Genomic DNA, 9,067 nt, shown 5'->3' on the forward strand with positions numbered 1-9,067 from the left:
ATGTCATCCACACACTGATGTCAACACATGTCATCCACACACTGATGTCAACACATGTCATCCACACACTAATGTCAACACGTGTAATTTTCTAATTGCTGCGGTCCGGCGAAATCCTGGCCAAAGTAAACTTTGGAGAGATATTTTTAAATCTGATTTGCGTGTCTATGAATGTTTGTCAACTTCACGTCATCATATCCTGGACTAGTTCAGCGCCCGGGGCTGGGCTAGTTCAGCGCCCGGGGCTGGGCTAGTTCAGCGCCCGGGGCTAGGCTGGGCTGGACGAGACTGGCAAGCGCTGGTCACGGTTGACCGACCAGGGCAACAATCACGAGTGACAAGTACCAAACAACGGAGGGGCGGGACAACCAGCGACCACGCGTGCCGGATCTAAGTCGTCTGCCAGCGGTGAGAGGCACCAAAAGCTGGGCCACTAGAACTGCGGCCAAGTTCAGAAACCAGTAGTTGCTGCCGTCGTTTGGTGTCTGATGTGTGATATGTGATGTGTGATATGTTCGTGTGACGGGCTGGGGCGGACACCCCCCAACAGGATGTCCGTGTGTGTAGCCTCACGTCATTAGCCTGATGTAGATAATTAGCGCTGACGTCACATCTGGAGATGAAGCTCATTTGTTTAGCGGCTTGCATGGCCATGTTGAGCATTGTGACGAGCAGGTCAGCAGACTTGAACTTGGGTGAGTAATCGTCTGGTGTGGCCAAGGTTGACAGTTGTCGTTACATTTTTAGGTATTCAGAGATGATTTATGTGGCATAGGTCTCTATTGACTTAAACATGTTGGTCAATATTTATTTGAAATGAAAAGGGTTATATTGTTTAGTCTTAAACCAAGTAGTAGATCTAGGCGTATATATTTGTTATTTCTTATGGATTCTATTATTTACTTACCCTTAACTTATTTTAACTTTATTTATTTACAATGAATTAATATATTACAAAAGTCAAGTACATTTGAAACATACAATTTTAAATAATAATTAGAAAATCAATGTTTTGAATGTATTTATTACAAGCTATTTATGAAAATGAAGAAATGAATGAAAAGCTATAGGTCTACATTGAATTTTTGCTATGAACCACACTTCAAATGATTAAGCTTACTAATGCGGTTAGCATTTATTTTAAAATATCCTAGAGACCTCAGTTAATGAAAAAAATATAGTTAAAATTTTATGGGAACTGGAACTAGAATAAGGAATAGTCTTGAAAAGCTGGTTCCAAATTGTTCCAAACTTTTGTTGCCAGAAAGCATATTTTTCAACCAAAATTGAATATTTTGTAACATTTATTGTGTAATAAGTATAACATCACTTCCGGTTTTGTTAAGGCTATCAATCAAATAATTACTGGTGATACAATATTATAATTTTTAATTTGGATTAGTAGAGTAAGGGTGTTGTGGTGATTAGGTATATTATATTATTTAATATAAATACAATACTACGCTAATCACCATAGATCATTATTGTGTATTTTTATCATGGAAAACAATTGTTTTAACTTTTATTGTTTTACTCTCCCTGGCCATACCGGCTGATACCGATTGACTTCAAGGAGAAATTGAGGGCCATTTTGGAAAATATTTGAATTGATATAATAATTCTAAACGGGTTTTCAACGGCTTATATTAAATTTTTAAAAATTAAAGCCGTTTGGGAACCATTGATTACACTCAATTTTATATTTTTGTATCGGATATAAGTCGTTGAATTATTTTATCTATAGAGGTCCTTCCACTAGAGTATACATACGCGTGGGGGGGGGGGAGGGGGCTGTGAGCACTATGGCGTTATCGTTCGTTTTTTTTTTTTTAAAGGCTGTACACTAAAGACACGACGAGCAACAATAATCGAATCCGGCGCCCCGGTAGTTTGCGATTTGGCGCCTCGGGCTTACCCGTGAGCACCATGGCGCCTACGTTCAAACAGTCCAATAGGCTATGGATACAATAGGTTGTGTGGTGGGAGGAACTTGCTTGCTTTCTCTATTCTTCTTGTTATTCTTCTACTAGTTTCCACATATAGTTAACTACGGTGACGAGGACGAGAACTCTCATATCCGTACAGTAAAGAAGACAACTCGAATATCAGTTTGATTCACAGTATTTTACTTATTACACATCCGATGCTTAACACAATATATACTTCTTGTCTACACCTACTGTTCAATGTTTCCTACACTATTGTTCCTACGCTGTTCCCTAACTCTACACTTGTATCCGTCCTCTCACTACAAAGTCTCAACCTCGACTGCCTAGATTCCACTGTCTCCTAACCCTCATCGTCCTCACTTCTTTGTCTTCCCCATCCGGTCTAACCTAATTTGCATGTCGCCACAGTTCTGTCGTACCTGATTAAAATGTCAGACCCTGCTAATAAACTACCCCCATTCCGGTCACCAAGGCTAACTAGATACGTGTCTGCTACACCTACCCCCCACAATGATGTCGCCCGTAATTACAATCTAATTCTAACCCGTGCTTCGTCGATCGTCTCCGTCACGTACACTGTCTATCCTACACCTGCATCTACGCCACCACATATTCCTCCCCCCTTTCAAATAAAAAGCTAATTATATTAGCTTTTTTTCTATAGGCAGTAACTTGTATCAATAACTGTGTAACATACAACGATGAATAAAGTACATATTATACCAATACACTCATAATATAGTAATTTACATAATAATACATTTCAACAATCAAGTAATGTCACAGTTCTTGAACATCCGTTGTCTTCCTTAAGCTATGATTGATTGATCCCTATGAATTTTTTTTTCACTGATACCCACACTTAATTGACCGTTGCGGCTTGGTCGAAAAACTGAACGCGACCGTGCGCAAGGATTCTCAGGCTTAAAAGATATTTCACGAAGTTCTGTTTCTGCTTGTCCAGTCGATGATGTGTTGATCTGGTGAACTGCTCCTATCGATGTGTTGATCTGGTGAACTGCTCCTATCGATGTGTTGATCTGGTGAAATGCTCCTGTCGATGTGTTGATCTGCTGACCTGCTCCTGTAGATGTGTTGATCTGGTGAACTGCTCCTGTCGATGTGTTGATCTGATGAACTGCTCCTGTAGATGTGTTGATCTGATGAACTGCTCCTGTCGATGTGTTGTTCGGCTGATCTGCTTATGTTGTAGTGTCCTTGATGACGTTATGTGTATTTGTCCTTGTAAATGTGCTGTCGTTTGCTGTAGCAAATTTAGAAACTTGGTATTTGTTGTCGACGAGTTAGTTTTACGATGACATTGGCGAGGGCGGCAGCGCAAGGATACGTCTCTCATGGTTGTTTCTGAGAAAATATGAATTGACACGTCGTATTAAACATATGCCTCGTTAGCGACGTTTGTGCCCGTCAGACAAATAACCTTCCTCTTATAAACAATCGTCCCACCAAATTTTGATGTGCTGGTTATTTGTCCGAGGTACACTACATAATACACATAATAACAATCCAAATATAATTATCTATACTAAAGTCATACACAAAAATCGTAGATTACATAAAGAGAAAGAAAAAAAAACATGTGCGTGTTCCTTGTCACATATCTGTAGTGCAGGAGCAGCTCTCTGCCTGTGACTGTGTGATCTAGAGGAATTAATTTCTTGACAATATGTCGGGCAGTCGGTTGTGTGTACCCGGGATAGGAACAACTGTGAACTGGTAGTCTTGTAGACTTAGCGCCCAGCGAGTGAGTTTAGCGTTAGATAATTTCTTTTGATTGAGGGCCTTTAATGGTGTGTGGTCTGTTTGTAATTCAAAGTGTGCACCTGCGAGGTATTTTGATAGTTTTTGTACCGCCCAAACAACAGCCAGACATTCACGCTCGATGACCGCGTAGTTTTTCTCTGCCGGGGTCAGTTTTCTGCTGACATACATCACTGGGTGCAGGTCCCCATCAAATTCTTGCATTAGACATGCGCCAATGCCCACCGATGACGCATCTGTGGCCAACGTGAATAATTTCTTTGTGTTTGGTAATTTCAGAATCGGTTCCGACATGAAGGCGGCTTTTATCTGTGCTAAAGCTCTATCACACGCTTCAGTCCATTCCAACTTTTTACTTTTCTTAGTGGTGTTTTGCTTCTGGTTTGTTCTTGTTAAGTTGGTTAATGGCTCAACAATCATGGCAAAGTTATTGATAAATTTCCTGTAATAGCTACATAATCCTATTAGGCTTCTGACTTCTTTTATAGTCGTAGGTACTTGTAACTGTAAAATTCTGTTCACCGTGTCTTGAATGGGTTGTTGTTTTCCCTGTGATATTGTGTGGCCTAGAAATTGGATCTCTTCCATGCCAACCTCTACTTTGCTAGGCCTTGCTGTAAGGCCGTGTGTCTGCAGCAGCTTTAGTAGCGTTTCCAATCCTTTACTGTGTTCTTCCCATGTTGTATGAAATAAACAAATATCATCGAGATAGGATATAACATCATCCCGCCCATGCAGCACTTTCCGCATGAGTCTGTTAAACGTCGCTGGTGCATTCATCAAGCCGAAGCTCATGTAATTCCACTGAAACAAACCAAAAGGCGTTATGAATGCCGTTAGGTGTTTCACATCCTCCTTGATTGGTATTTGCCAGTAGCCTCTGGAAAGGTCTAGTTTTGTGAAGTATTTGGCATGGCTTAGTCTAGCGAACAGTTCTTCTGGGTTTGGCATCGGTTCAGCGTCGGGTATAGTGATGTTGTTTAAATGTCTGTAATCTATGCATAGTCGAATTCCACCATCTTTCTTCTTAACAAGTACTATTGGTGCTGCATATGGGGACTCCGACTGGCTAATTATTCCAGATTCTAGTAATTCATTGATTTCTTGTTTGACATGTTCCCTGTGATGTAACGGAATGTTGTAGGGGCTTAATTTAATTGGTTTGTCTTGTAACAGCTTGATATCATGCGATATGGTTTCAGTTTTGCCTGGTTTGGGCGACAGTACATCTTTAAATTGTTCTAATATTGTCATGACTTTGTGCTTGGCTTGTGTGGGCAGGTTACCTATTTTAATATCTTCCCATGACTCATGTCCTGTAGGGAAAGTGTAAATTGGGGTGTGGCATTCTGTGTTGTCTTCTTGATCTGAAATGAGGGCACAGTTGATTATCGCCGGTTCTTGTCTATGAAAATCTTCTGATCTGACAGTAAATGGACTTAGAATGTTGATATGGAAGATTTTCTTTTTCCCTTTCATTTCTATCTCATAGTCAACATCTGTTGTTTTTCGAGTGATAGGGAACGGTCCTTGCCACGCCAGCTGTAGCTTGTTATGTTTACATGGTAACAACACTCTAACTTGTTCACCTACACTGAACTGTCTTAACTTTCTGTGCTGGTTGATCCTATGTCTAGCAATGTCTCCTTTTTCCTGCAGTGCTAACTTTGCTTCTTGACAAGCCTTTATTATACTTTCTCTTGCATTAACCACGGTTTCATATGTGGTTCGCACATCGTTATTGACGTCTTTTTTACACAAAAGCTGTTTCAGTATATCCATTGGTCCTCTAGGGTTTGCTCCATAAACCAACTCAAATGGTGAGAACCCTGTGGTTGATTGCGGGATCTCTCTGTAAGCAAATAATACACATGGTAGCATCATGTCCCAGCTGTCAGGGTTGTCTGTGGTAATTTTGGCCAGTAGAGCTTTAATTGTACCGTTTAGTCTTTCACATATACCATTACTCTGTGGGTGGTAAGGTGTTGTGAATATTTGATTGATGCCCAACACACCGGTAAGTTGTCTTGTAAGGTCCGATGTAAACTGAGGTCCTCTGTCGGAAATTATTTCTGATGGCAATCCAATTCTTGAGAACAGGTTTACTAATATATTTGCTATATCTTCGGACGTCGTTGACTTCAGTGGAAAGGCTTCAGGCCATCTTGTGGCCAGGTCGACAATCGTTAAAATAAAGCGGTGGCCACGCTTTGAAGGGGTGGGTAGGGGCCCGATTATGTCCATGGCTAATTTTTGAAAGGGTTTATTTGCTAGGGCTGTGGATTGGAGCGGGGCCGGGGGAGGTTTGGAGGTGTTTTGTGATCTGCATGTCTGACACGATTTAAGATATGCAGATATGTCTTTATCCATGCCTGGCCAGTAGAATGCAGATTCTATTCTTTGTTTTGTCTTTGTTCTGCCCATGTGTCCTGCTAGTGACAGATCATGAGCGTGGTGTAATATTGCCCGGCGGTATTTCTGAGGTGTTACCAACTGATTGACAGTCTGCTTGCCTACATATCTTCTAAACAACGTATTGTCTCTCAGAAAGAACGAGTGTTCGTTTTTGTTTTTTGATATGGTCACTGAGTTTTTCTGCGCGAGTTTAAATATTTTGCTTAGCGATTCATCATTATGTTGTTCTTGTTGGAATGATTCAGGGGACCAAGTCGTCTCTGTTGCCGCCGGCTGTCTAGTGTCGTCGATTACTACTTCTTCTGATGCTTTACTCTCTTCTGTAAGTTTGGCAGCAGTTTGAGCCCTCGTCACTGCCAATTGAACAATTTCAGTTTGAAGCCAGTTATCGATGTCGTCTTGGGGTAGTGTTTGATTGTTAATTACGTTGCCGATAATCAGGTCGTATGGTCCTACATTGAAAACAACAGCAGCGAATCTGCCTGATATGTATGGTGTATGTACGTCTATCCATACTGTTGGGTGGAAGGAAATGTTGCCATCAAATCCTTGGACTGGTAGATGTTCACCCGTATATTGGCTGGGGTGTACGACACTGCTCTTGACGGCCAGTGTGCTGCAGCCGGTGTCCCTGATAGCAGTCACCACTTTCCCGTTCACTTTACATTGGAAGCTCGTCAGTTTGTAGTTGCCTGTTGTGTTTATGAAATGTATGCTCTCTGTTTGGTTGTAGTTGTGTCTGCCGTTTGCACTGTGTGAGCGCGGCCGAATGTAGTTGTAGCTGTTGTTGTTGTTGTTATATACGTTCTGTCGGCTGGGTCTTCGGCAATCTCTCTGATAGTGGCCAAAGCCGTTACAATTGTAACATCTTCCGTCTGGTTGCTGTGTCTGCTGTTGTCTTATCGGTTGATACTGTACTTGTCTCTGGTGTCGGTCTCTGCTTCTGTCGACTGTATGGGCCATGAATACCTGTGTCATTTCCGTCTCGTCATAGTCTTTGCTTATTGGATTTGTTGGATGGGCCGCTATAAATTTCTGCGTCAATTCTGTGGTAGTCTTGATGTCTCTGGGTTTTCTTTCCTGTAAGAACGAGTATAACTCGCTGTGCACTGCATTCAATATTTTGTCAACTAGGATGAACTGAAATAAGTCTTCAAACGTTTTATTTATCGATGCTGCCTCAATCCATTTTTCTAGCGTCAGTTTTAAGTCATTGGTAAATACTTTAAAATCTTCGTCTTTCTTAGGTTTTAGTTTATGGAACTTCTGTCGGTACGTTTCTTCTGTCAGGTGGTAGAATTCTAGTAAAGTCTGCTTTAATGTCTTGTAGTCTCTGATTTCCTCGTCCGTCAGAGTGTGGCAGGCGTCGAGTCCTCTACCTCCTACCAGTGTCAGTTAATGTTGGCTCATCAAATTATCTGTTATGTTTTCTGATTTGGCTATGGTTTCAAACCGTCGAATAAAGGCATCTATGTCGTCTTTATTGTCCTCAAATTTAGGCATTCTATACAACATGCTTTTCGACTGGTTCGTTGTTATTGGTGCAGTTTGCTGCTCTGCTGGCGTATTTTGACCGCTGATTTCTAGACGTTTTATTTCAACTTCTTTATCCTTCTCTATTCTAGCCAATTCTAACTTTGTCTTTTCTTTTTCCATCTCTAATTTTGCTTTCTCAACTTCTATTTGAATAGCTTTGTCAGCCTCTACTTTTGCTTTCTCAACTTCTATTTGAATAGTTTTGTCTGCCTCTATTTTTGCTAGTCTCTCTGCATCTTCTTGATTAGCTTTATGCTTCTCATTTATCCACGCTTCTAGTTCAGCGCCGCTTTTTTCTAGTGACTTGCCTACTTTGCATAGTTGGGCCCAGTCGGTCATGGTAATGTGTGAGGTATATAATACGGAGGGACAGTAACAATAAAATGTACGATACAACAAGCAATAACAAAGTAGTAGAAGGTATTTGGCACGATAACTATAACAGTAAAACAATGACGTAGAATTCAATAAATGACAACGCGAAAACAAACCGAACGTGTTACAGCTAATATAAAATGTACCTCTTAAATAGCAGGCCTACACCCAAAGTGTCCTATAATTAGGAAGCCTCAGCCAATTTAAGAGTAACAAAACTATAAAAGCTAATTACTGATAGACAAATACAAAACAATAAACAAAAATACTGGTATAATATCCAGCACAGGATCTAAAATCCCTGTTATTTAAATAAAATTAGAGGAGGTACTTATCTTTGCTTATTGCGATAACTTGTAGCACTTCTGATAGACACAATATGTTGCAACCATCACTTCTGGTCAGATCGAATGTTCAACAACACTTCTGTACGGATTACGAACCACTGTGCTCCACCAATATGTGGTGGGAGGAACTTGCTTGCTTTCTCTATTCTTCTTGTTATTCTTCTACTAGTTTCCACATATAGTTAACTACGGTGACGAGGACGAGAACTCTCATATCCGTACAGTAAAGAAGACAACTCGAATATCAGTTTGATTCACAGTATTTTACTTATTACACATCCGATGCTTAACACAATATATACTTCTTGTCTACACCTACTGTTCAATGTTTCCTACACTATTGTTCCTACGCTGTTCCCTAACTCTACACTTGTATCCGTCCTCTCACTACAAAGTCTCAACCTCGACTGCCTAGATTCCACTGTCTCCTAACCCTCATCGTCCTCACTTCTTTGTCTTCCCCATCCGGTCTAACCTAATTTGCATGTCGCCACAGTTCTGTCGTACCTGATTAAAATGTCAGACCCTGCTAATAAACTACCCCCATTCCGGTCACCAAGGCTAACTAGATACGTGTCTGCTACACCTACCCCCCACAATGATGTCGCCCGTAATTACAATCTAATTCTAACCCGTGCTTCGTCGATCGTCTCCGTCACGTAC

General features: G+C 40.9%; 1 protein-coding gene across 2 annotated transcripts in view; it reads left to right on the forward strand.

Moving 5' to 3' along the window:
• The first annotated feature begins 491 nt into the window (after nucleotides 1-491).
• LOC131937353 (uncharacterized) overlaps nucleotides 492-9,067 on the forward strand; it is a 15,503-nt gene continuing 6,927 nt past the window's right edge. For both annotated transcript variants that reach the window (XR_009386216.1, XM_059294704.1), the window contains exon 1: nucleotides 492-695. Coding sequence is in view for 1 of the 2 variants with exons in the window: in XM_059294704.1 (XP_059150687.1) it covers nucleotides 620-695 (76 nt within the window). In the remaining variant the exon portion in view is untranslated. The remainder of the gene's footprint in view (nucleotides 696-9,067) is intronic.

This window comes from Physella acuta, unplaced genomic scaffold (assembly GCF_028476545.2).
Source record: "Physella acuta isolate Inbredline_101_S28 unplaced genomic scaffold, ASM2847654v3 ptg000208l, whole genome shotgun sequence".
Lineage (NCBI taxonomy): Eukaryota > Metazoa > Mollusca > Gastropoda > Physidae > Physella > Physella acuta.